At 50.6% G+C, this 24,749-nt stretch overlaps 9 protein-coding genes across 9 annotated transcripts; 6 read left to right on the plus strand and 3 right to left on the minus strand.

Moving 5' to 3' along the window:
• The first annotated feature begins 130 nt into the window (after window positions 1-130).
• Window positions 131-1,525, plus strand: EJ05DRAFT_319239 (uncharacterized protein). Its single transcript, XM_033740748.1, has 3 exons — window positions 131-508; window positions 618-995; window positions 1,053-1,525. The coding sequence occupies exons 1-3, from the start codon at window positions 393-395 to the stop codon at window positions 1,276-1,278; spliced, it is 720 nt and encodes a 239-aa protein (XP_033602473.1). The 5' UTR covers window positions 131-392; the 3' UTR covers window positions 1,279-1,525.
• A 757-nt stretch (window positions 1,526-2,282) lies between these two features.
• On the plus strand, window positions 2,283-3,417 carry EJ05DRAFT_499212 (uncharacterized protein; the record flags this gene model as incomplete). Its single annotated transcript, XM_033746795.1, has 2 exons — window positions 2,283-2,371; window positions 2,421-3,417. 2 exons carry the CDS (start codon window positions 2,283-2,285, stop codon window positions 3,415-3,417), a joined length of 1,086 nt encoding a protein of 361 aa, XP_033602474.1.
• A 929-nt stretch (window positions 3,418-4,346) lies between these two features.
• EJ05DRAFT_475041 (decarboxylating 6-phosphogluconate dehydrogenase) lies at window positions 4,347-6,982 on the minus strand. Its single transcript, XM_033743722.1, has 14 exons — window positions 6,845-6,982; window positions 6,735-6,777; window positions 6,558-6,684; window positions 6,429-6,505; window positions 6,252-6,378; window positions 6,151-6,199; window positions 6,035-6,101; window positions 5,962-5,984; window positions 5,868-5,912; window positions 5,598-5,686; window positions 5,461-5,554; window positions 5,367-5,414; window positions 4,714-5,317; window positions 4,347-4,662 (listed from the first exon to the last, which is right to left on the minus strand). The coding sequence occupies exons 1-14, from the start codon at window positions 6,893-6,895 to the stop codon at window positions 4,631-4,633; spliced, it is 1,476 nt and encodes a 491-aa protein (XP_033602475.1). The 5' UTR covers window positions 6,896-6,982; the 3' UTR covers window positions 4,347-4,630.
• A 772-nt stretch (window positions 6,983-7,754) lies between these two features.
• On the minus strand, window positions 7,755-9,394 carry EJ05DRAFT_475043 (uncharacterized protein). The gene is made up of 2 exons (XM_033743723.1): window positions 9,255-9,394; window positions 7,755-9,195 (listed from the first exon to the last, which is right to left on the minus strand). The coding sequence occupies exon 2, from the start codon at window positions 9,012-9,014 to the stop codon at window positions 8,190-8,192; it is 825 nt and encodes a 274-aa protein (XP_033602476.1). The 5' UTR covers window positions 9,015-9,195; window positions 9,255-9,394; the 3' UTR covers window positions 7,755-8,189.
• A 270-nt stretch (window positions 9,395-9,664) lies between these two features.
• Window positions 9,665-11,927, plus strand: EJ05DRAFT_499215 (DUF1750-domain-containing protein; the record flags this gene model as incomplete). The annotated part of the gene is made up of 3 exons (XM_033746796.1): window positions 9,665-9,700; window positions 9,756-10,019; window positions 10,068-11,927. 3 exons carry the CDS (start codon window positions 9,665-9,667, stop codon window positions 11,925-11,927), a joined length of 2,160 nt encoding a protein of 719 aa, XP_033602477.1.
• Window positions 11,928-13,338: 1,411 nt separating this feature from the next.
• EJ05DRAFT_499216 (Di-copper centre-containing protein) lies at window positions 13,339-15,479 on the plus strand (the record flags this gene model as incomplete). The annotated part of the gene is made up of 7 exons (XM_033746797.1): window positions 13,339-13,558; window positions 13,655-13,785; window positions 13,840-14,121; window positions 14,152-14,471; window positions 14,521-14,642; window positions 14,736-15,256; window positions 15,306-15,479. The coding sequence occupies 7 exons, from the start codon at window positions 13,339-13,341 to the stop codon at window positions 15,477-15,479; spliced, it is 1,770 nt and encodes a 589-aa protein (XP_033602478.1).
• A 695-nt stretch (window positions 15,480-16,174) lies between these two features.
• Window positions 16,175-17,558, plus strand: EJ05DRAFT_499217 (heme-dependent catalase; the record flags this gene model as incomplete). Its single annotated transcript, XM_033746798.1, has 4 exons — window positions 16,175-16,197; window positions 16,266-16,407; window positions 16,523-16,910; window positions 16,987-17,558. The coding sequence occupies 4 exons, from the start codon at window positions 16,175-16,177 to the stop codon at window positions 17,556-17,558; spliced, it is 1,125 nt and encodes a 374-aa protein (XP_033602479.1).
• Window positions 17,559-17,625: 67 nt separating this feature from the next.
• On the minus strand, window positions 17,626-20,054 carry EJ05DRAFT_319687 (uncharacterized protein). The gene is made up of 3 exons (XM_033740749.1): window positions 19,660-20,054; window positions 18,939-19,609; window positions 17,626-18,883 (listed from the first exon to the last, which is right to left on the minus strand). Exons 1-3 carry the CDS (start codon window positions 19,863-19,865, stop codon window positions 17,694-17,696), a joined length of 2,067 nt encoding a protein of 688 aa, XP_033602480.1. The 5' UTR covers window positions 19,866-20,054; the 3' UTR covers window positions 17,626-17,693.
• A 281-nt stretch (window positions 20,055-20,335) lies between these two features.
• Window positions 20,336-23,474, plus strand: EJ05DRAFT_463414 (AAA-domain-containing protein). The gene is made up of 3 exons (XM_033742716.1): window positions 20,336-21,045; window positions 21,099-22,349; window positions 22,396-23,474. Exons 1-3 carry the CDS (start codon window positions 20,735-20,737, stop codon window positions 23,321-23,323), a joined length of 2,490 nt encoding a protein of 829 aa, XP_033602481.1. The 5' UTR covers window positions 20,336-20,734; the 3' UTR covers window positions 23,324-23,474.
• Window positions 23,475-24,749: the final 1,275 nt, after the last annotated feature.

Here is a 24,749-nt window from a genome sequence, read left to right on the forward strand (position 1 = left end):
GGCCTGGACTCAGAGTGACCTATCGACTTGCGGTGAATGAATAGTATTGTTTATGCACGTGCACATCCATGGATCAGCACGGCTCAACCCGCCAACACAAGCGCAAGCGCCGCCTGCCTCAGGCTGCTAACACCACATCAACAGCACCCGACACGGCTGCTGCTGGAGCTCGTCACTGTCTGCATCGTCACCTTACGACGCGCTGGGCTGCAGAGCTCAAATCCCTCCCTTCCTGCGTCTCCCTCTCCTCTCCACCTGAGCTTGCGCCTTACCTCCAGTTTCTTGTCGCTCCTTTGCCTTGATTACATGCGTGTCCGTCAACAGATCTGAGGCGCGCGCGTTTGCGTATCTGAAAAGTATACTCTCTTTTCGATCCTGTTCAACTGCAGACCATGGCAGAAAACAAGAGAAACTCGGTATCTGGGAAACTTGCTTCACCAAAGCCAGGTGGGGCGCAGAAGGACTTGGCCGATATGGGCGACGTCCTCTACAAAGCTGTCGGAGCGCGGTACGTACCAGTCTCTGGAATAGCAAGACCTAATAATTGGACACGACTCTCGATGCATTGTCAGATTGCCGGGAATATCAAACTATCACTGACCGCATGGGCAAAACAGAGTCAAAGTCTCGGTGGCGCCACATAATACCGCCTACGAGGGTACAATCTTTGCAGTCTCCCCTGAGACGAACCTGCTCGCCATCAATACAGCGCCACCTCCACCGAACCCAAGCACCTCTGCGTTCTCTCAGCCCGGCAACTTTCATGTCATACCTATATGCCACCTCCTTTCGTTCACTGTCCTCAGTCCAGCCGAGCGCACCGAAGGCGCTGTAGATGGATTCGCAGGTGTACAGCCCCCAATCGACAAACTGGACACTGCTGCGTTGAGCCAGCGCGAAGAGGCAGCTGTTAGGAAATTGAAGGAGAAGGAGGCCACGAAGAATAGAGCCGTTAGCAAAGAAGGCCAAGACATCTTCGACTCTATAGCCAGGACGTACGTGTTACATTTTCTTGAATGATACAATGCTCTGAGTCACTAATACACTTTCAGTCTCCCTTGCCGCTGGCATGAAGCCTCAATCATCGTCAACGATGCAGTCATGATCAAGCCTCCATATCGGGTCGAGGACTGTCAGGCACCCAAGGACAAGGATAGGAGTCTGGCGCAGGTGAAGAAGATATTGGAAGGCTTCCTTGCGCGGAAGGGGAGGTCAGCCACCACGAATAACGTTAGACCTGCGGTTGCGACCGCAATACCTCTTCGCAAGGGTGGATGAGATTGTCCGTCGCTGCGAGCGACGACCTGATTCCGCTAGGTGTACACTCCTATGGACCAGACAGAAGGCCTGGCAGCAATTGGATCAGTCTTTTGGGTTGGCATACTAGCATTCACGCGTGGGGAAGATGCACATATGTTGTCTCGGGAAGCAAGGGAGTCTGATATGACTACAGAAGAGCGTGTTGCTGACCATGTAGCTGAGGTCGAGTATGCGGCGGCCATATGCCTCAGCACCATAGACTCCGATCCACCGCCTTCAGCTAGTTGCGGGTCTCTACAATCTGTCGGCCGCGCAATCAAATGGCCATTCAACTTTTGCTAGATCACTGGTGATTTCTGAAACGTGCTACAGTGCGACTTGGCCCTAACTGTCTGGCGCTTCACGCCGCGAACGTACGAAGCTAGTGGCTGGCCAACTTGACAGGAGCTATTTTGGTGTTCAGTGTCGACTGGAACGATTCTTGTTTTCAGTATTGACTGGTCGCAGGCATATGAATGGCGCAGAGCAGCGTTGCGCTGATACTCGTTTCAGCATGTGGCCAATCGGAATCCTTAGCGACGCGATCTCGACGCGCTTCTGGAAATGTAGCGCCGGCACGAAAGGCGAGCTTCAGCCTTCACAACACTTCGTCTACACGAATGAACTCTGCATAGCCACTATTAGGGCCGGTAAGGAGAGCATTGATAATTTACGAGAGGTCCTTTGAACATTATGCGATACCCAATGAGGCACACCCTTCTATATTTGCATCAAACGGGGGCTACAGAGCTTCAATATCATGGTGCCTCGCTCAGCATTCCAGGCGGCGTGTTTCCAGCAAGTACTATATTCTTTGCCTCTTTGTCTGGTTATTGCACTCTTCCCTCGATGATCATTTCTCATATTCTGTTATCTCTCAGCACGCAGCTTTCTTGACTGCTCTTCATTGCTGTTGTGTTTGTCGGTCACGTCTTTGGCCTGGTTTCTTCTCTCCTCCATCCAGATTTGTCTCATTTGACCAGATGAATGTCTTTCACTTTTGCATATCGCTGCTGGCAGCTTTTACCTTAGGAATTGCTGCTCCATTACCTGGACCAGAGCAGCATGTCCAGTACGTATTGTCGCATACAATGATGGAACCATATACTGAATCTCAGCAGGATACGTCAAGGACAAGGCGATCCCATCGTCATCATTCCTCTCATCAGCACAGTCATTACAAGTGTTATTCCTGGTGGCACCTTTGACACTCCAGGCGGCGGCAAGACAGTAGTGCAAGACCCAGTGACTGTTCTGATCACCACGAGGATACCATTCACGCCGTCTGCTGCACCTCCACCGGCCGTAGCGCCAACATCAGCAGCAGCACAAAGACCTTCAAGCGTCGCGCAAAGCTCCATGGCAGTTCCATCTAGCTCATTGCCATCTCCAAGTAGCCTTGTGTCCAGTGCCGCCTCAAGCGCTGCCGTCGCAGTCAGCAGCATTCCCCAAACTCCCCAACCAAAACCCACGCCCACGCCTACTCCATCCTCAAACGCCCTCACGCCCATCGGCACAATCTTCGTACACGAAACAGAGTTCGTCACCGTCCCGGCGTCAACTCCCAGTCCCTTGTCCTCCGCCGTCTCGAAAGGCGCATCCGATCTCGCGCTGTCGTCAAAAATCATCCTCGTCACTGAGGTCACAACTGTCCAAGTCACGAATCCCGGCCCAACACCTCCTTCTTCAAACATCAAAACTCCAGATCTCGCGCCCACGCCATCTCCACCCTCCTCCTCCTCTCCCAACGAGCAGCTCCTCGCCCCACCACCCCCATTCACCTACGTCCCAGCCGGAACCCCGGACGCGCCCTCACCAGCATCAAGCATCCCCCAAACGCCCCTTCAGAGCTCCACAGCGAAAGCGACACCATCACCAGCATCAAGCATCCTCCAACCCCCCGTTCCAAGCTCCGCAGCGCCACCACCGCAACCACCACCACCAACACCACCGCAACCACCACCACCAACACCACCCATCCAATCCCCAACGAAACCCCCCTCCGCCCCACCCGTAATCCTCACCCCCAAACCAGACTTAAGCGTGGTATACGTCACCGTCACCGAGCCGGCAAAGACCGTCACTGAGACCATCATTATCGTGCAGGCTCCCGGGTGATCACACGCGCAGGTTTGTCCTGGCTTGTCTCATGGTGGCTTGGGGGTTTGAGCGGGCGCAGGGAGGGAGAGAGGGAGGGAGGGAGGGAAGGGAAGGGAACGCCGTGGGTGAGTAGGGCGTGGTGGGATGGGCGGAATAGATCTAATCATTGTCTTTTCTTTGTCCTTCTTCTTCTTCTTCTTTTCTGTTCTTCTTCGTAGAGGTGGGTGTAGATGTGGCTGTGGCTGTGGATGTAGGGATAAATAGGGCTGCACGGGAGTAGGGATCCGGATGGATGTAGGGACGCGGCGCACGGAGTCTTAAAGCAAGGTAGCAACGCAACGCAAAGCAAGGCACAAGCATACCCAAAAACCTTTTTTTATAGTAATATGTAATTATTACATTTCGGAAAAAAAAAATTCAAAAATTAGAAAAAAAAAAAATTCCCAAAATATTAAATTTTGAAGGGAGGAGCGATTGCCAAACATAATAACACCCTAGAAATATAACATCTGGGGGAAGAATGGATTGATAATACGGTTTTTTTTTTCGGGAGGTGGTTTTCCCGAATAGACTGCTACATCTTCAAGTCAGCCAAGTCCAGATTAGTGGCCTTATCTTCCACCACGTTCTTTACCTGTTGTTAATCTGGAATGTGTTGTTTCAAATAAAGGAACAGTCGTTCTTGAAGCCTTGCTATGTCTGTGCTCTACTTGGCTTTGCTCTGTTTTCGTTTCAAGGGTCTTGTTTCGGCGTCAAGGGACGGGGGGGGCATTTCTGGAATGTGCATATTTGTGAGAGATGTTGGAATGGTGCTTGGTCTTGGACTTGGGATTGGGATTGTGGCTCAAGGACGTCTGTGGAACTTCTAGATGAGGTTGTAGAATTTAGTTGGACATGAAGGGGGATGTAGAGCGGTAAGCTTTGTTTGGAGGGTGGGACTGTTGTACCTAAGGAGCTATGTGAGAATGAGCTAAATCTGTGCGTGACATGTCAATATGACACTAGTCAATCAATCCGATGATCGACACCCGGAGGTAACTCAGCAATGGGTGTTGGGGTCACAGCAAACACAGCTAGTGGTGAACGAGTCGCCTGGCAAGAAAGCTATGGTATTGTCACTTCTATATTCTCAGCAAAACCTGCTCTCTGCCCAAAACGCTTCTGCATACCAACCATTTGCTCGATACTCTGACTCCCATTCATAGCATAGATCGGTTTGAAATCTTGCTTTCTATGCGGTGTAAGTGCTGGCGGAGACGTTGCCTAATATTCATGTTAGCATGTCACGTACAAATTTAGTTCACTCTCACATACCTCCTCGCCCAGTCCAGTTGACGTGGATATCCTGGCCCTGAGGGTAAGTGGCATTGTCGGAGACACGGCTGCGGAAGGTGTGGGCACCGAAGTAATCCCTCTGGGCCTGTAGGAGGTTGGCAGGCAGGTTAGCAGTGCGGTAACCGTCAAAGAAGCTCAAGGCGGTGCTGAACGCCGGCGTGGGAATTCCCCATAGGGCACCCTTGCTGACGACATCGCGCCATCCAGCCTGAGCATCGTGGATGGCCTTGTTGAAGAAGTCATCGAATAGGAGATTCTCGAGGTCAGGGTTGCTACGGTAGGCTTTGGTGATATCCTTCAAGAAGACTGAGCGGATAATGCAGCCACCTCTCCACATGAGGGCAATCTCTGGCTTGTTCAGCTTCCACTTGTACTCCTTGGCGGCATTCTGAATCAGCATGAACCCTTGAGCATAGCTGATAATCTTGGAGGCGTAAAGGGCCTGCTCGAGGTTCTTGAGGAAGGCTTGCTTGTCGCCCGTAAACTCAGGCTTCGGTCCAGTGAGACGACCAGAGGCACGAACACGCTCTTCCTTCAAACTACTTAAGCATCGCGCAAAGACGGCCTCACCAATCAGTGTCACCTAAGCGTGTCAGCAGGATCTTCATATACCCCTGCCGAAGTTCGCTTACCGGTTGTCCGAGGTCGAGTGCATTGATGGCAGTCCATTTACCAGTACCCTAGCTTGTTAGCTTTTAGTATGCTGACCCTTCCGGTAGCTCTTACCTTCTGCCCAGCAGAATCGAGGATAACATCGAGGGTCTCAGTGCCATTTTCGTCAGTGTAGTTGAGAATGTCGCGGGTAATTTCGATCAAGAAGCTGTCTCTGTCAGAGAGTCCTTTCGATACGAGAACTGCCTCACCTGTCTAGGACGCCCTTGTTCCAGTCGGCGAATACAGCACCGCATTCCTTGTTGGTAAGACCAAGTCCACGGCGCATGATATCGTATGCCTATCATACTGTCAGCTTGTGCAAAGCATGTGTCGCTACAATTTCGTAGCTCTTTCCCTTTTGCTTGTAAGGCTTTCATTGTGTGACGCAGTGGGAGTCCAAAAGCAAATGCCATCATGGAATCAACCATTATCAAGGGTATAAAGGAAATATGAGGGACAAGTATTCGAGATATACTTACTTCGCAAATAAGCTGCATGTCACCATATTCGATACCGTTGTGGACCTGTAACGTGTAAGAGAGGTACCCACGACTGGCCTACGTCATAACTGACCATCTTGACATAATGACCAGCACCTATACATCGTTAGCTCAAGGTTATATAAAAATATATTGTACCGAATTACCTTCGTCGCCTACCCACTGGCAGCAGGGCTCATCATCACTCTTAGCTGAGATTGATTGTAGAACATCCTCCATGAAGTCAGCAATAACTCATCAGTTGGAAACGACTGTGACATACCTTAACGTATGGCCAAGCCTCTTCATTTCCTCCGGGCATGATTGAAGGCCTGTGCCTTGTCAGCAGTCTCCTCGTCAGCAAATATCATGCTTTTCACAAACCCATATCGAGCACCCTCTTCACCACCGGAGACACCACATCCGACGAATCTGATGCCTTTCTCTTTCAGGTAGTTTGTGCGGCGGTTTGTGTCGGGGTAGTGGGAGTTGCCTCCATCAATAATGATATCTAGTGGAATGAGCCAAAGATCAAGTAAAGTAAATACAGCGTGCACTTACCTCCTTCTTCCGCTCCGTTTTGAAGTAGAAGCTCGATGAAGTCGTCGACGGCCTTTCCAGCTTGTACCAACATCATCCTGTAAAATTGAGTTACCCAGTCGCCTCTTAGGAAAAGGAATTATGACTGACATGCGACGGGGCTTCTTGAGTTTTGAGACAAACTCTTTTGCACTGTGGGCGCCAACAATTGATTTGCCCTTGGCCTCATTTTCAAGGAATCGATCGACTTTGGAAACGGTACGGTTGAAGGCAACCACTATTCGGGCTTAGTACTGCCATCTTTACTCTGTGAGTATCGGTTCTAACCGGTGAAGCCGTGGTCTGCAGCGTTCAAAATCAAGTTTTGACCCTAGAGTAAGAATGAATCAGTGCGAGTCCTCAAGGCTGCTATAGAGCATAGTGGGGTAGCTTCTCACCATGACCGCGAGGCCGATCAAACCCCAATCACCGACAGCCTGGTCCGCCATATTGAATTGTGTGTTTGATGGAGGCTTATTAGAACTGGGAGGCAAAAGAAGAGTGAGGATGGATTGTAGTCGAAGTAAAGGTGGAAGTAGTTGTGATGTGGGTGAGAAAGATGATGGATGGCGTAGGACAGGCTAAAGTTTTCGGAGTGGTTCCAACGTGGGGCCCGGATTACCTGGACACCGGCGGTGGAGTGGAATGCTGAGACTGGGATAGGTCGCAGGTTGCAGGTCGCGGATGGCGAGGGAACGGCCAGGAAAATTTATGACGAATGTGACCAAGGGTTCAAATTTAGCACTGTATCCACGGATTATACTGAACAGAAGTTCCCGCAGTAATTATCACGATCAATCAATTCACCGGCATAGGGTTTGCTTGACTACTCCTGGACCTAGACCTAGACCTGGGCTACATACAAGCAGGACAAGGTGCTAAGATGATGTCGCCTATGCTTTGCGGAGCCAGCATTGTCAACGATAAGTGGCTGTTGGCTGAATAACTGACCCGCATGTAGCCCACCAGCTTATTCATGGCTCTCATACTACCTTGCCTGCTTGCCGCCATATCATTCGCTTCAATCCGATTGCTAGAGAGGAAACTTCGACAACACGACGCGGACCATGTGCAGAATATGGCATCTCAACACACAAAGAGTCGCTAGTGTCAAGTACAACTCAGTTCCATGTCCTGTCAAGTGCAGGTGTATGGAGTATTCGGGAGAAGATAACGATGGTGATTATGATGCATGCTTACAGGCAGTAGTAATACACAAAACACGACATCACGGTATTTAATTACTGATGATTGACTGCGAATGCGGGGCACGTGTTTCTCGTTATCGGATCGAGGGGCACAGGACAGGCTAAACCTATCGCGGCCTGTTCAGTGCACGGACTTGCGGTAGGAGATTAGGGAGTATTAAAGTCCGGATTATGTAAGGTCTTAAATATCCTGAATACCTACTAGGTACATGGCAGTGCTGCTGCTTGTTCCTCGAAGCTCTCTTCGACGTATTCCAGGAGATTTGAACACCGAATCACCCTCATTTGATCATTCCAGTTAGGATCACTTGCTTTCCCCAAAGGCCCTGTCGTATCTCCTGCTCTTTCCTAGCCATGGACGGTATAGGCTAAGTGCAACACTTTTGTTCTCTTGATCCATTGGATGTCATTTACCAGCTACATTTCCCCGATTTTGACGTATGCCGGACCTAAGTATGTGATGACATATACAAGTCATCTCTAGAGCCCCTCCAGGGTCTTGACGTTCTTCGTGCGATGTGGCTCGCATCCGCACTCAGCCAAGCAACTTCGGTCCCTTGGGCTTTTGAGGCTTACGTACACCAGCGCCAGTATTCGCATGACCCTCGCGGAAGTTTCCTTTACGATTCTTATGGTTGTGCTTACTATTTTGATCACGCACAACGGACGGTGTAGCAATCTTTTCGGCCTTCTTGATCGTGACTGGGTGGCTCCCAATGTATTTCCCAACCATCTCTTTCGCGGCGCTGAAGAAGTCGTCCGCGTTTTTGAAGCTGACAAACCCGTATCCCTTGCTTTTGGTAGTTCGCTTGTCTCGGATGACTCGCGCTTTTGCCGCATTGAATTTCGAAAATGCTTTTAACAACGAATCGTCTGTGACCTCTCCGGCAAGATTACCAACGAATAGTCTTGGATCATCTCCCCATTCCAGCAGCGAATTGTCTTCCCACGTTTTGCCAGCACCATGTCGAACAACTGTGACCGGTCTGCCATCCGCAACTTTGTTTGTCCCTTGGTGGACATTTGTGCTGTTATCAGCGTTCGTTTGTGGTGTCGAGGTTCCTGGCTGACTGACTTCGTTTCTCGCTCCATTTCTGGCAAAAGCTGAGTCATCCCGAGGCACGTAGGCAGACTGCCATTGCGCAATCTGGGCCTCAAGCTCAGGATCGTATGGCTGTCGGCTTGATCCGTTGGCGTTGTCTTGTCCAGGCAGAGGAAATGGATTTTGAATGACGGGTGCAGCCGAATATGCGCTTCCTGGTGCCTGAGGCTGATAGAATTGTTGTGGATACGAAGATTGGGTTTGATAATTCGACTGTTGCGACTGATATCCCGAGGGAGTTGCTGAGCCAGAGGCCATCGTTATCCCAGACGGGCCGCAGCGGTAACTAGACATAAATTGATTAGGCGCATTGAATGCATTGCGATAGAACCCGGTATTTGGAAAATGTGGGACCCCATATTGAAGACGGGATGGACGTAAGGGTAGTGGATGCGGGAAGGCATTTTGCGCAGATCTGCGACCTGGTTCATTTGACTGTCTTGACATGTTGAACGATCGGTATAACTTTGTAGAATTTGCTAAGAGTAGTAGACTTACGATGGGTTGTGACGAAGTAAAGCTTTTCGGGACGTAGCTTTCTCCGTCTCCGACACACGCTGTGGCGGAAGGAGCAGCTGGTTTCAACAAGTGAATTGGGCGAGAGAGGTAAACGCTGTGTTCATTTAAGAATGGTTGTTGTTACTGCTGCTGTTCATCAATGATCCATATCAACTGTGAGGAGGCAGCAACGGGCGGATAAACGAATTTCCGGCGCAATTGCAGCTTTCATCCATGGCTCGTGCACGACATTAGCGTGTCGCGCGTATCTCCTCTCGCGCCGCTCCCAGCCTCGATCCAATTCAGAGCTATCAATATCAAAGCTACACAGACACTTTTTAATACTCTGCGTTGACAGCTGTTGCATGCTACCAACAACAGGCTATAATTAGCTCTCGACGTGCATAAAAATGGGAGACCCAAGTTCGAGCGTGCCTCCTCATGTCGTAAGTAAAAGCACGCAGCGCATGTGGAAAAGAGATACTAACAAGCTTGGCTCAGCTTCCACATATTCACCTCATCTCCTCTCATAGATTTCCTGTCACCGCATCCATCACCCCGGATGAAGCCCTTGGCCACCTAAAACATGCACCGGGAATTGTGAGTGGCCGAGCCGCCATGGCCTGGCAGTACTTTCAGCAACCCCCTACCGATGGCAGTACATTCCTCACCTGGCAGCCGCCTCAGCGAGGTGCAAGATTCTCCAGCGATGGTTACATATGGGCAGACCCAGAACAAAGCTTCACAGCCAATATCGGCGGCTATGTACGTGTCAAATTATTCCACCTTTCTGACACAAGTTAACGAAGACAGACTATGGAGGTATGGATTCATCAAGCAGGCTGCCGATATGGTGTGGAGCCTTTTACTGCTCATCGCCGGACTCGATTTCATATTGTCAATAAGCTACCCTCCGTCGAACCCAACGGGCCCAATCCAGACCCTCAACTATGGATTGTACATTATGGCCCAACAGATCCACAATATCGCTTCCCCGCTGAACGCATTCCCCCAAACATGGAGACTCAAGGAATGCTAAGAGATCGACAACTATTCGAAAGACAAGGGCAACTCCTGCGAAAAGAGTTCATGCTCCATGATCGTAGTAACTGGCCCAAAGTCGAATTTTCACATGCCGGACAGATGTCTGGCGCGCAGAATCGAGGAATGTATGGACCAAATCAGATGCCCAGACCTCCACAGCCTTTCTACCAAGGGAGGGACGGTCCAGGCATGGGTCCATCGCCAGCGAAACGTCAGCGACAAGGTCCGCCTCCACATATCCCAGGAACTACTGCACCCAACACACCACAACCTCTTGGAAATACAGATGATCTTGAAGAAGAAAATACGACGTACGGTGACCTACTTGATCATCTCACACCATCAGAAATAAGCAAGATGAGGTATACGCAGCATCATGAGTGGATGGAGGAGATCTACTCATCCCCTTATGCTGCTGGGCAGATCGAGCCGATCGACATAGGTTTCGGATTGGTAGGTGAGCTAGCACCTTTGACTAGCGGTATCTTCGAGTCACCCATTCGACAGCAGGGCGGTGCTGCTCAAGGGGAGTCGGTGAGAAGCTACCGGAAACTGGACCCGGCCCAGTATGAAGAATTCAAGAAACGAGTAGAGGAGTACGAGAAGGATGGACAAGCGGAGATGGAACGAATGAAGGCTGAGCACAGCAAAAAGATAGCGGATCTCAAACGCACAAAAACATACGTCCAAGGCGAACGCCGTCTCCGAGATGTGGTATGGGACTTGGACAATTCGCCAAATTCGCAGCATCACGCACCTGACTCAATTGAATCTTCAACGGGGGGTCCAGTCGCATCGAATAGCCAGGTTGAGAAAATCATCAAAGATGTCGAGAACTCACTCGGTGTAATTATCGGACCCAAGAAGGACATTACCGTCGTTGACAAAGGAGGACTGAGTGAGGATCCTGAACCTCACATGAACGGGCATGGTACCCAGCAAGAGAATGTGTACCGTGACGCCACTGATATAGGTACATTACTCAACGAGGCAGCAATGGATGGTGAGAACACAGCAGCAAGTCTTCTAGATGAATTCACTCAGAATTCTGCGGTAAACACCCCTGGGACGCGAGCTCACAGCCAGCCAGTCTCGCAGTCTGGGAACCTGGGACAGTCTGCAGCCGTAACTCCTCAGGCCAACATCGCAGCGTCACAAGCTCCCTCGCAATCGGCCACCCAGTCCTCGGCCCATGTTGATCCGAACCAGAACCTGGACGGGCTAGATATGGATGTGGACATGCCCGAGGTCGGCGGTGCACCTAATGAGGGTGAGGCTGACTGGGTGATGGTAGATGAAGCCTCAGCAGAAAGTGGCCAGCGAGGTCAGCAATCAGGCACGACAGCAAGCGAACAACAAGTACATGCAACTGCCACAACGACAGAAGGGGCGAGCACCGAGCAGCCTGCGGCAATGACTTCGACTAATGATGATCTACACGAGGGTAGTCCAAGCATGTTCGATTCGAATTTTGGTGGCTTTGACGATCTGGATACCGCCGGTGATGCGCTTGCGGAGTACACAAATGATGGCGACGAGCTTGGTCTCGATCTAGACAATTCTGCATTCGGGGATGCGTTCCAACCTGCAGATCATCATGAAAATTCTGGCGACAACGCTCATCCTTGATCTCGAGATCAATACCCATACAATAATATTGCTCATGGTGAAGCACCCATTGGATCTTCTCATTGCCATCAACGTACCGTGGCATGCCACAGTCAAGTATTTACATCAAACATCTGTTGGACGCCGAAGCTCGGACTCAGTGTCCAAGGACTGCAATTCGCAAGGCTCATTGGTTCCCAACTCTCAAGCATATCCCAGAGCCAAATGTAGAACAGACAGCTGATTAGGACGCCATGAGATATCTTCGTAGGGCACGACAGTATTGCGGCTCCACAAAACGCCAACGCCTTACCACTTGTCACTTGTGTGTTACACCCGCACTACTTCGAGGGTTTCGTGGTCCTTTGCTCTTGTGTACGTGTAACTGAAGTCTCCCAGTGTTTATTTACAGCCGTCTTTGATATTTATGGTGTTTCATCTTGGTCGTAGGAGAAACCATGGCCCAATATGGCGTTGCGCATCGGCTTGAAAGATATTTTGGACCTGTCAAGCTTGGGCATAATCTTCAAACGGCGTAGGTGTACCCTAGTTCTACTGTACCATGACACATATGACCATCAGGCGTAAAAGCGTCATGCTGTGTACCGTGTACTACATATCAAGAAAGAGCTCTACTTTAACTTCGAAGCCTCAAATGACCTACGTTAGTTTGGCTGCTTTGTTTATAGGAAACACGACAGGCCATTGACGATGCTGCCGCGCAGTCGCAAAGCGATAAGATCCCACTTAACTCCCACACCAAAACTGTCGTGATGCTCCTGGCACCTTTGGCGGCTGGCGGAGCGGATCTCTTTGGCTGAGACAGTGGGTGATATGTCGTTCTGGCGTCGTGCTTTACTATTGCGGCGCCGTGCTTGATTGCGGAGAGGCGTAAAGGGACGCAAGACGGAGCATGACCAGCGGGCCACTCACTGTAATGCTGGATTCACTCATCTCAAGAAGATCACAACGGGATACACAGAGTCGCAACGGCGACGCGCACATCACGGGCCGGAGTCAACAACGGAACTGCCACCTCAGGATGTGAAGCTCGTCCTTCCTTTGTTGCACCGCAACAGTCGTGCCTTCCTGTTCCCAACGAGTGTTCGCTGAGATCAGTTGGCCTTAAAGGCTCGCAAGTGCGCATCTCCTCACTCCATGGCATTTATCTCTGACTTCTCTCAGGCATTGTTAGACTCTCGTTGCTTCACGCATCCACGTCGTCATACGATTGACGACTGGCACTGCTAGTCACCGCCCTGCAGTCCAAGCATACCTAATCACGTGGTCGATCCTCGTCTGTGACCATAATACAAATCCTAGATATTCTCCCTACGCATAGGCCTGTCTTTCACCTCCATCACTCACGAGACAGTCGATGAGCTGGCTTGTACAGACGGAAACTCACCGACCGCCCACAGTGTCTGGCAACATGCACCATTCTTCTCTATTGATCACTCTTTTCACCTTCATGCTCAGCGCCGCAAGCGAATTGATCGAAGTTCACGGCGTCAAAAATGCCGGCGTACGTCCACGTTTGGAGCTGAGGGATCTGGCGGCGAACACGGCTATGCTGAATCTGTTTCTTCAAGGGCTAGAAAGATTTCAGGCAACGGACCAGAGCGATCCAGACTCCTATTTCGAGATCGCCGGTCAGTGATAGCATACGCATCAACTATACAGCTTCTGCAATCTTTCCATATCTCACCACGGCTTTGTTCGCGAGAACTGACTTGGTTTGTTTGTAGGTATCCATGGTGTTCCATACAGGTCCTGGCAAGACATCTCCCCTAGGCCTGGTGCATCAGCGCCCGGGTATTGTCCTCACTTCTCCAATGTTTTCTTCCCGTGGCACAGGCCATATCTTGCTTTGTTCGAGGTTAGTAGACATACAGAGCATTTCCCCTGTCTTCGAGCCTAACACTGTGAACAGCAAAGTCTCTACAAACATATTCTAGATGTTGTGAGGCAATTTCCCGAAGGAGATGAAAGAGATCAGCAGCGAAAAGTAGCAGATGCGATTCGTCTTCCGTACTGGGACTGGGCTCTTCCACTCAAGTCAGGACCGATCATCCCGGAGATCATGTCGAACAAAACAATAGTAGTCAAGCGGCCAAACGGCACAGAAGAATCCATCCAAAATCCACTATACTCCTATCGATTCCATCCGCATAACCCGGATGAGTTGAATGATAATGTTCTGAAAGTATCACTGGTTCGTCAGAGTTTTACTAACCATCTTTAGTCGGATCAACTATACCAATTCATCTCTACGAAGCGTTCTCCAACATCAAGCCCAGCTGACAATGAGGATGCTCCCGAAGATCTCAAGGCTGCCGAAGAGAGATTCTCGACTGGTATACAGCAGAAACGCGACCGACTGTTCAACTTATTGTGGAAGAATACTACTTATTCTGCGATCAGTAACCATGGAGGTCAAGCAGATAACTTCGAAGAGATCCATGGCTGGGCACATTTATCTATTGGAGGAACAAATGGCCCCCATGGACATATGACTGAGACACCCATGTCGGCTTTCGATCCCTCTTTTTGGTTACACCACGCGTGAGTATTGAATCATTGTAACCTGCCTCTGTGCTAAACATTCTCCAAGCATGATGGACCGGTTGATAGCAATCTGGCAACGACTGCATCCCGAGACCTACGTGGAACCTCAATCCCAGGATTTTGGAACCTGGGCATACTCTGTTCGTTCCACCCTGGATGCCAATTCTTGTAAGTTGCGTACTCTTCTCCATATCATGCTGACCCCTCAACATGATTGCCACTATTCAGCTTGATATTTGCTAAACTGACCCGGTCAATTAGCCCTTTATCCATTTCCGAAGTCACAGGACGAGATGTGGACGTCCAACGAAGTTCGCGACACCCGCGTGTTTGGCTATACGTACGTCGAGCTACAGCTACCCAAAATTCAAGACATCAAGGCTGCCGTCAACACTTTGTACAACGACAATCCGAGCTTCGGCAAACGTAGCATGGATAATGGCACGCGTGTATACGATCCGACAGCTGACTTCATTGAATATAATGCGAACGTTGCTATTGACCAAATGGCCGTTGGTGGAGGCTCTTTTGCGGTGTACTTCTTTCTAGGTACTTTCAGTCAGGATACGACAGATTGGGATTACGATGATAATCTCATTGGCACGGAAGCTATTCTCTCCATTAAAGCCCCTCATGGAGACTCGGGACCTTCATTGATCACTGGTTCAGTGCCGCTGACAAGAAGTCTTCGTGCGAGGTGGGAAAATGGACGCCTCGAAAGTCTTGACGAGGACAAGGTAATACCATATCTGCAAGAGCATTTGCACTGGCGTGTACGCAGAGTAGGTTGGCATCTTCTCAGATCATCTTGCACTTGCTTACATTTTACAGTCGAGCGACGGAGCGCAGGTGCCAGTCTCCCGACTTCCATCCCTGGCAGTCTCGGTTGTCAGCAGTCTCATTCGACCAGCACAAAGCGAAGGCGAGTTCCCGAGGCAGCTCACTGATACCAAGACTCATCCAGAAGTCGTGGATCACAATGAGGGAGACGGAGACCTATCCTGACTGTGATTCGGGCAGTGTATGTGTGCTACGATTGTGATGAGCAGTGCATATTGATGTTGTGTAGACCGCTATAAGAATAGAAGTTCTATAGACTATCGATTGCATCCCCAATGCATACTAGCATCACATAGTGTGTATCGATACCCGTTTGACCGGGCCCAGGCAAGGAAGCCGATGAGATCTACATGGATGGAAGCACGCCCGAGATGGCCACGCTTAGCTCAACCAAACAGATACCTTTCTATAGGCCCATCTCCCCAGATGCTCTCGTACTACGCGGGTGAATCCCTCCCTAACATTGGCAGTTTGCGGGGAAACGGGGTGTCTAGCGCGTTGCGGGGAAGCTCTTGATCGAAATCTTAGACCTTTAGAGCTCTAGACCTACACTGTTGGACCCATCACAGCCATCACAAGGTTCCCGAATCGCCAGATGTACGTACTCTAGCAAGACGGAACATTTGAAATCGAGGTGGCGATCTGAGGACGTGAGGGGCTTGGGAACGATGGTATTAGTTTTTAAAAGAATCGAACTCCCTGTGCTTCATCTATGAAACTTGCCTACTACCCTCTGGTGATTATTTGTTGGATGGACGCTAGTTTTTCATTGCTGGATACGAACACCCACCCATAAATACACGCACACGCACACGCACACGCACACACGCACTGAGAAGAGAATCTGATATATAGTCACAATGTCGGACAAATATATCAAATGGTAAGTTTGACGCCCGCGGCTTCAGTCAGTATGTGCAAGTGCTAATGGAGGGCCCCGGTCTATGGTAGGGATGCCCCAGGCGTGGAAGTTGTCCAGCCCGGCGAGAAGGAGAAGATTCAGGAAGTATCGAATCAGTTCCAGCGCATGCAGATGATGAATTTCAACGAACACCATCACTGTCTGCGCGGAACACATTTGAAGACACAGGGTGTATGTTGCCTTCCATTCTCTTCGACAATGTCTCCTCCTTCAGCTCCACGGTTCCCTATTCCTGTCTTCCACTCACCCAGCATACAACACGCTCACTGACTGACGGCTATACCAGTGCGTCATGGGCAAATTCTACGTCAACGACAACCTCCCAGCCCACCTCGCACAAGGCATGTTCGCCAAGCCAGGCGCCTACGACGTAATCATGCGCTACTCCTCGCTCACGCCCAAGCTGGTACCCGACAACATCCCCGCGCCGCGCGGCATCGGCATGAAGATCTTCGGCGTCGAAGGCGAGAAGATCTGGGGCGAGGACAAGCACACGCAGGACTGGACCATGAACAACTACCCCGTGTTGGAGCTGCGCGACCCAAAGACGACAAACGAGATTGCGGACAGCTTGGAGCGCAACTGGGACGACCTGCCTACATTTGCAAAGGAGTGTGCGGCGAGGCCGGATGCAGAGTTGGCGTGTTTGCCGGCGAGATTGCCGAGGCAGCATAGTGAGTTTTTTTGTAACTTCTGATATGTGTGTGGTGGCTAGGGGAGAAAAGCGTGCTGATGGATCTTGCGATATAGTGTTTGCCATGCCCGAGTACTCGCAGTCTGCATACCGCTTTGGCGACTACGTTGCTAAATTTGGCGTCTTTCCACTCGGCGAAGAGCAGAAGAAGTGGGAAGACAAGCTCATTGGAGAGAACGAGCCGATCAACATCATCTCTCAGGGCCTGCGCGACTTCCACATGAAGCACAAAGTCACGTATTCTTTCTGCGCGCAGCTGCTACAGAACCTCGACGATCAGCCTGTCGACGACATTGGCATCGAATGGGACGCCAACAAGTACCCCTTTGAGCAACTTGGCTATCTCGAGTTTGAGCCGCAGGATAGCTGGCTGCCGGAGTTTCGGGTTTGGTGGGATGACCGGATCACAGTCAATAGCTGGCACGGCTTGAAGGTGCACCAGCCGCTGGGCGGCACCAATCGCATGCGTCGCGTCGTGTATGCGGAGAGTAGGAAGTTGAGGTTGAGAGTGAATGGGCATAAGGACTATATCGAGCCAGCCAGTGTAAACGAGGTTCCTGCACCTGTAGCGCCGCCTCAGGTACCGGCGAGACAGAGTGCAATCTCTACCGTGGAAGCGGCAGCATAAGGAAGGAGAACCTAACTCGTGTATACACGATGATTCATAATGTGATGCGCTTTGATAACTGAACCCTCCAAGTCTCTAAACATCGTCCTGGAATTCATCTTTGGCGACGATCCGAGCTTTCAGTACAGTGAGAACCTAGACCTCTTGACTTGTACCGATATCGTTTCTGTGTATCGCGCCTGGGAGTGTATTCTTGTGTGCTTCCTCGGTAGAGCTACGATACGCGGGCTTCTTCGACTTCTTTAGCAACCGCCAGCCCATTCTGTCGCCTGGGTTTGACCGTGTAGCCCAGCCATCCGTAATCTGTTGTTTCGTTTGCGATATCTTGGTCCTTTCCTTCTTTTCAATGCCAAGCGTCTGTCTCAGAAAGTCACGGACGGCACTCTGCGTCGTGATAAGAGCAATAGCCATGATCAGAAACGATATAGGTAATGCAGCGGAAAAATACAAGCGGAAACTCTCTATGAGTGCGCCCACATCAGGTTGGATGCTGAATAGTGAGGCGATGTACCCTAGAGGTATGAAGAAAGTGGCGAGCCATGTCAAGCGAGCAATATTTGTATTGTTTTCTTGCTCGCGTCTAGTGTCGATGATGGATATAGTAGCGGTCACGATGCTTGTTAGCCGTTCGATATGTGTTTGATGTTCGCACATAGTCGAGTGAGCCTCTGCAAAATCCTGGAGTATGGTAGGATACGAGTCAGGAGCGTCTCTCGCATCCGGAACAGTGCAATTGGGATCCATCAACGCCTCGATGTAACGCTTGTGTGGCGTCACATCGGCCAACCGTTTGAACAGCTCCTCGAGCATCTGGCGATACAGTGGAACTAGCCGTCGCCAGACGTGAAGCTTCCGGAGAGGAGGATCGACGCCGGCTTTCTTTGCTGGTAAGAACTCGTCAGGAAAAGCAATCTCCCAATCGATCTGGATCAGCCGAGTACGGATGTATTCCGCAAGAGTAAGCCAGTTGGAGCAGATCAGATGCATAAGGGCTTGCATGGGTACATTGTTGCTTAAGTCAGAAGTGATCGTCGTCTGCGAAGGAGGCAGGGCAAAAGCGGCAGGCCGTTCAGCCCAGTAGACAACGTCATCGAAGAGGGGCGTTTGGGGCGCTCCACGGTCAGGCATGAAATAGGAGTCAGAAGTATTCGATGATGACTGTCTTCTATTGTTGCGTTCTGCCGTGGATTTCGTGTTGTCCTGTACTGAGGTTCCGTCTTTAGACTGAGCGATTATATCTTCTGGTAGCGGAGTCTCCTCCCAATCACGATAACCATACCAGAGTGGATTTCCGGCTTTGATGCTGGGATCCACTAGCATGATACCTGGTCAAAATATCAGTACATATGAGTCGTACCATTCGAGCGATGTGATGGTTACCAATTGCAGCCTTTCCGGGGACAGCAGGTTGCAACCAGAAGGACGCCCGCGATCTGGTCAGACCAACGACGGTTCCACGAGTGTCCCAGTGGCCCTCGCCATTTTGATCATCATCCGGTCTTCTAGCCACGTTAAAATGACCTGCTTGCTCCTTTGCTAGCTTGAACTCTTCTCCATTTTCGAAATAGCGTGGCGTAACGTAGCGAAGTTGTATCCACCGTTGCTTCTTGCGGACTGAAGTTAGTTTCGGTGGATGTGCCCATCTATCACGGACATTACACCACGCATAGTCTAACATGTGCTCCCTGAAGAATTCTGGTTCAACGCGGTACTTGCATCCTAGTGCTTCGATAACATCGCGAGAGAGATCTTCAACAACGTAGAGGCGCATTCCAGAGGCCAGATCAGTTTCCCTGAGGCCACTATGAAGACTTTTGGTGTCAACATAGTCGGTTCTCACTGGCCTGACACCATCATTGAGGTAGTCAAGTCGAGCAATTTTGACACGCCTCCACCGCTCAATGCGACTATCGACCTTCATTCGCAAATCTGGCCATTGCAGAGGCGTCGTACCAATCTCCATAAAATCGGCGAGTAGTCTCAAATGTGGCCATCTGGTAGACAGCTTCTTGACCTGCTTTATGTAATGGTGGTCGTCTTCGTGGGAATTGCTGGAGGGAAGTTAGCTTGCCGGCTTTTGACTTAGCTACCACTAACATACGTGGTGATGTCCCATTGATTTTGATACTTCTTGATTGTAAGACTATCGAAAATATCACCAGTCAAATATGCTTGGTTCTGCAAGTTTTGATCAAAATATTTGCGCTGCTTGGGTTCCTTCTGAGCATTGCGTAGCGTTTCGATTGGATCGTGACTACCAAGAATGCGACCACGCTCAGCCTGCCGCACATCTGAATTGTCACCCATGGTTAGAAGTACGATGAGGCCGCAGAGACCCAGCAAACACACCACTCGAGGCTCCCAGCGCCTCTTATCTACGCGTTTCAGCACAAGGCTGCGCTCCGACGTCTCTAGAGCGACACTAGCTGGGGGCGATAATATGAACCCAGCAGTAGCTGTATTACAGCATATGCGGCGTCCATAATGACCAACCGATCAGAGGCCCTCTGCTGACTCAATAGTGGAGCAGGAGAGTGGCTGAGACAGTGCTATGCCGTATATGAGGATAAGCGATCCTTGTATGGCTTGCGGTCAGAAGCAGATGAAATCTTTGAGGCTGAAGCAGTAATGACCACTAGTTTAGCGCTGTAGAACTCGCTTTCGCACATCGTTCCCGATGATAAGTTTAGTCATTGGCCGTACGAGCCAAAGTTAATGAGACAGTCATAAGCAGCATGGAAGTGAGATCAATAATAATGCGAAACTTATATTTTTTAACATTCACTCTGATGACCCGGAACGGACTAGATTGAGTATCAGATTGATGGTGGCCTGAGGCAGACAACCCCATTCCATTTGCGGGGACATAGGTAGCTACGTAAGGCTGAAGCTCTGTCTCGCTGGACAAAACCTCAAGTCCTCGAACATCTACTGCTTCAAATCACCTCCTTCAGTAACGAAGTTTCGTCCCCTCTCTACTCCTCTGTCAGAAAACTCATATTGATTTCTGGCAGTTTCTTTGTTGTTCTATACATTTTATGCAACACTGCAAGCATACCACCTACATTCTTACGTGCTACCTGTCCCTAACATCCTGCTGCCTTGACCACTAAAACGTCTCTCCCATACCTCTCTACTTCTCTTATGAACTAGACTGTGGTGAACACCAATTCAAGATGTTCAATCGGAACAACATTCCCTCCATGCCAAATCCTTTTGGCTCACGACCCGATGCTTCTCAGCGCCCCTCGCAGCACAACTACGACCGAGCCCCGCAGCAGCAACCCCCTCCGAACAGACAGCAAGGTGGATATGATCCTCGAATGGGTGGCGGCTATTCAGATCAAGCTCCGCAGTACGGTGGCCAGCCAGGGATGCCCCCGCGACGAGCACCACCACAGCAACAAGGACGAGGCCAGAGTGAGAACGTAGTGCAGCTGAGACCCATAAAAAGCCCTGGAGGCAATGCTTTTGCGTTTGGCAATCTGTAAGTATCGCAAACCGTGAGGCAACATAGCGTGGAGCTAACGAAAGCAACAGCGCTGCTGTATGTCCGCAAGATTTCCCTTCAGCCCAAGGCGACATATATATCCTTATCAACGGCACCTATGTGCTGACTGCTCGACCTACGAGTGGGTGTCAGCCACGGGAAATCGGGCTCACAGATGCACAACGGACTTGGGCCGGAATCACACTTGGTCCCAATGAAATCGTCAATGTTTCGACTTACGATGCTTTCGGGCCAAACTCGTTGTATTTGGGAAACATTAGTGTAGAAGTGGGATTCGCAAGCCGAAAGAGCACAGATACGCAGTACGACCAGGATGAGCTCGCGGCGCAGGTCATAAAAACATTTTCAGAGCAAATGCTTGCGCCAGGGCAATCGCTACTCATGGACTACAAGAATATTCCACTCCGACTCAACGTCAAGTCTGTCGAGTTGACGGATTTGGCTTCTATTGAGAAGCAGGGTGCGGGAGCTGGTCAAACACGATCAGACCCTCAAGCTCGTGGGTTCTTGTTTAATCAAACCAAGATCGACTTCTTCAAGGACCCTCGGAGCGAAATCAAGCTGAAGCCGTCGAACAGGAGGCCAGCTGCAAATTCAATCATCACGCCTGATTTTAAATTTGAAGCGATGGGCATAGGTGGTCTAGACAACGAGTTTAGTGCTATCTTTCGAAGGGCCTTTGCATCTCGCATCTTTCCCCCAGGTCTAGTAGATCGTCTCGGAATTCAGCATGTTCGAGGTATGTTGCTTTACGGACCGCCAGGTACTGGTAAGACTTTGATTGCTCGGCAAATTGGGAAAATGCTCAACGCGAGGGAGCCTAAGGTCATTAATGGACCTGAAGTCCTCAACAAGTATGTTGGAGCTTCGGAAGAGAATATCCGGAAGCTGTTTGCCGATGCAGAGAAAGAGTACAAAGAGAAGGGCGACGAAAGTGGCCTGCATATCATCATCTTTGATGAGTTGGACGCAGTTTGTAAGCAGAGAGGTAGTGGTGCCGGTGGTGGTACTGGTGTCGGTGACTCTGTTGTCAATCAGTTGCTTTCCAAGCTAGATGGAGTCGACCAACTGAATAACATTCTTCTGATTGGTATGACCAATCGTATGGATATGATTGATGAGGCACTGCTTCGTGCAGGTCGTCTGGAGGTCCACATGGAAATATCGCTCCCAGATGAGCACGGACGGCATCAGATTCTTAACATTCACACGACAAAGATGAGGACCAATAAGATAATGGACACAGATGTAGATCTGGCGGAGCTCGCAAAGGTGACAAAGTAAGGCAAAACATGTACCGAAGTCTGACGCATCTGACCATTCTAGGAACTTTTCTGGAGCTGAAATCAGTGGTCTGGTGAAAGCCGCATCCAGTTTCGCATTCTCGCGACACATTAAAGTCGGCACTATGGCTGGCATCAAGGACGACGTGGAGAACATGAAGGTAAACCGAAGCGATTTCATCAACGCTTTAGACGAAGTGAAACCTCTCTTTGGTGTTTCAGAGGAAGAGATCACGAAGCGTATCAATCGCGGCATTATCCACTATTCACCCTTCATCGACAATATCCTCCAGCAGGGCCGCTTGTTTGTAAATCAAGTCCGGGCAACCGACAATGCAACGTCTATGCTTTCGGTTCTTGTTCATGGACCACCTGGCTCTGGTAAAACTGCGCTGGCGGCTAAAATTGCCATCGATTCTGAAGCCCCTTTTATCAAACTGATCAGCCCCGGCGACATGATCGGGTATAGCGAAATGCAAAAAGTTCAACAGTTCGATAAGATTTTCCGGGACGCATACAAGTCCCCAATGAGTGTTATCGTCATCGACAACATCGAGCTCCTCCTTGACTGGGTATCTGTCGGCCCGCGCTTCAGCAATACCTGTCTCGTGGCGCTCAAGGCCCTCCTGGAGAAACAGCCGCCTAAGGATCGCCGTCTGATCATTCTGGCGACAACCACAGAGCGCTCGGTCATGCAGCAACTCAACCTCCGCTTCAATCAGCAGATCGCGGTGCCCAACGTCAATAAACAAGAGGAGCTGGCGAACATCTTGAAACAGAGCAGCAAGTTCGAGGACGAAGATATCCGCAGGGCGATTGGTGAGATACAGGAGGTGACCGGATCGAAATCGATTGGTGTCGGTATCAAAGATGTTTTGTTGGGTATTGAGACGGCTACCTCTAGCGGAGGCGATGATCTTGCAGGGACGTTTGCTAGTGTCATGACCGGGAAGATTGCAGAGAACTTATAGAGTATACGGACATCAGAAGTGTTGATAGATAAGAAATATAAGAAACACGTGATTGGAATATGACAATCCATCCGCAGAAGTCGACGAGCCACAAATCGCAGAAGTCGACGAGCCACAAATCTGGCAAGTTGCGTCGAGTATGTAATCCATGTCTGATATAGAGGTAGAAACTACGATGATTGCCCTGTAAATGACGAAGACATGAGTATTTATCCCTCCCATCCCACAGAACTCGATCTGGATATAGTCTCTCACTCCTACTAATTAGCCAATACAGCACCCAAACTCCGTACATACACACACATATCGGAACCCCTTACGCCTAGACCGCAGCAGCAGCCTCCTCCTTCGCCCTCGACTTGCGATCATAAAACTCCAAGGTCATAGCCGCCAAAAAGCACGGAATCTCCTTCCTCCCATCCACCCAATAATCAATCATCTCGCGAATCTCGCCGGCAAAGCGACTCTTCGGCCCACCGCTAACCTTCATCTCGCCCTTCTCGCCATCAAACACGATGCTGTTCTCGCCCGTCTCCTCGTCGCCGGGGTAGAACATGCTAGTCACGCGCACGCGGCCGTTGGGCATAAAGTCCATTTTGTAGCCCATCAGGCTGGCGACAGCTTCGCGGAACTCGTTTGCCTTGGCGCCCCAGATCTGCTTGAGGCGCATCATGCGTTTGTCGCGGTCGGCGATGGTGCGTTCGAGGTCGGCGACTTGGTCCTTTGTCCGGAGGAGGGTGGATGTGGGGACGGAGTTGAGGTCGTCGATGGAGCCGGAGGAGAGGCGGGCGAGGAGGGCGGTGTTTTCGTCGCGGAGGTTCTTGAGGGTTTCGAGCTTGATTGCTTCGGCGCGGGCGGTTGGGTTGGCGCGGAGTTCGAGGATGCGGGTGCGTGAGGCGGATTTGAGGGAGGAGATTTGCTTTGTTGAGGCTCGGAGGTCGGTTTCGAGGTGGGTTGTCTTCTTCTGGAGCGCGGTGATCTCGTCTTGGAGGGCGCGGTTCTTGCGCGTCAGTTCGCCGACGCGTTCGTTGACGTCGGGGTCGAGGGGTCGCTTCTTGGGGGTCATGGCGAGGGTTAGGGGCTCGCTGGGAGGGGCTTGTAGTTGTTTCCTTTCGAGCTCTGCGAGATCTTTGTTTGCGGTCTGCAGCTCGTTGCGATACTGGTCAACGAGGTTCTCCAGTTCTTGGAGGCGCTGGGCCTTTTGCGCATCTGCCTCCTCTCCCTCGGCCTCTTCTTCGATCCCATAAGCATTCAGTTGAGCGCGTAAGTACTCTGCCTCTTTCACCGCGAGATTGCGCTGCCTCTCGAGGCGCAGTCGAGCTTTGTTGTCACCAGCGGAAGCTGTATTACCAGCCCCTGCAGCACGCAACTTGTCTAGTTCTGTTGTCAAGCTGGCCTTGTCTTCCTCGAGCGACTGGATTGTCTC

Source organism: Pseudovirgaria hyperparasitica, assembly GCF_010093815.1.
Source record: "Pseudovirgaria hyperparasitica strain CBS 121739 unplaced genomic scaffold EJ05scaffold_5, whole genome shotgun sequence".
Classification (NCBI taxonomy): Eukaryota; Fungi; Ascomycota; class Dothideomycetes; order Acrospermales; family Acrospermaceae; genus Pseudovirgaria; species Pseudovirgaria hyperparasitica.

Excerpts from the sequence above, each read along its gene's own strand:
- EJ05DRAFT_319239 (XM_033740748.1), top strand. The coding sequence starts at position 393 with ATGGCAGAAAACAAGAGAAACTCGGTATCTGGGAAACTTGCTTCACCA. Across the intron at positions 509-617 it reads TACAAAGCTGTCGGAGCGCG|AGTCAAAGTCTCGGTGGCGC; the intron begins GTACGTACCAGT and ends TGGGCAAAACAG. Across the intron at positions 996-1,052 it reads TTCGACTCTATAGCCAGGAC|TCTCCCTTGCCGCTGGCATG; the intron begins GTACGTGTTACA and ends ATACACTTTCAG.
- EJ05DRAFT_475041 (XM_033743722.1), bottom strand. The coding sequence starts at position 6,895 with ATGGCGGACCAGGCTGTCGGTGATTGGGGTTTGATCGGCCTCGCGGTC. Across the intron at positions 6,778-6,844 it reads TGATCGGCCTCGCGGTCATG|GGTCAAAACTTGATTTTGAA; the intron begins GTGAGAAGCTAC and ends TTCTTACTCTAG. Across the intron at positions 5,985-6,034 it reads CCAGTGGGTAGGCGACGAAG|GTGCTGGTCATTATGTCAAG; the intron begins GTAATTCGGTAC and ends AACGATGTATAG.
- EJ05DRAFT_475043 (XM_033743723.1), bottom strand. The coding sequence starts at position 9,014 with ATGGCCTCTGGCTCAGCAACTCCCTCGGGATATCAGTCGCAACAGTCG.
- EJ05DRAFT_319687 (XM_033740749.1), bottom strand. The coding sequence starts at position 19,865 with ATGGGTGACAATTCAGATGTGCGGCAGGCTGAGCGTGGTCGCATTCTT. Across the intron at positions 19,610-19,659 it reads AATCAATGGGACATCACCAC|CAATTCCCACGAAGACGACC; the intron begins GTATGTTAGTGG and ends ACTTCCCTCCAG. Across the intron at positions 18,884-18,938 it reads CCCCGGAAAGGCTGCAATTG|GTATCATGCTAGTGGATCCC; the intron begins GTAACCATCACA and ends TATTTTGACCAG.
- EJ05DRAFT_463414 (XM_033742716.1), top strand. The coding sequence starts at position 20,735 with ATGTTCAATCGGAACAACATTCCCTCCATGCCAAATCCTTTTGGCTCA. Across the intron at positions 21,046-21,098 it reads GCTTTTGCGTTTGGCAATCT|CGCTGCTGTATGTCCGCAAG; the intron begins GTAAGTATCGCA and ends CGAAAGCAACAG. Across the intron at positions 22,350-22,395 it reads GAGCTCGCAAAGGTGACAAA|GAACTTTTCTGGAGCTGAAA; the intron begins GTAAGGCAAAAC and ends TGACCATTCTAG.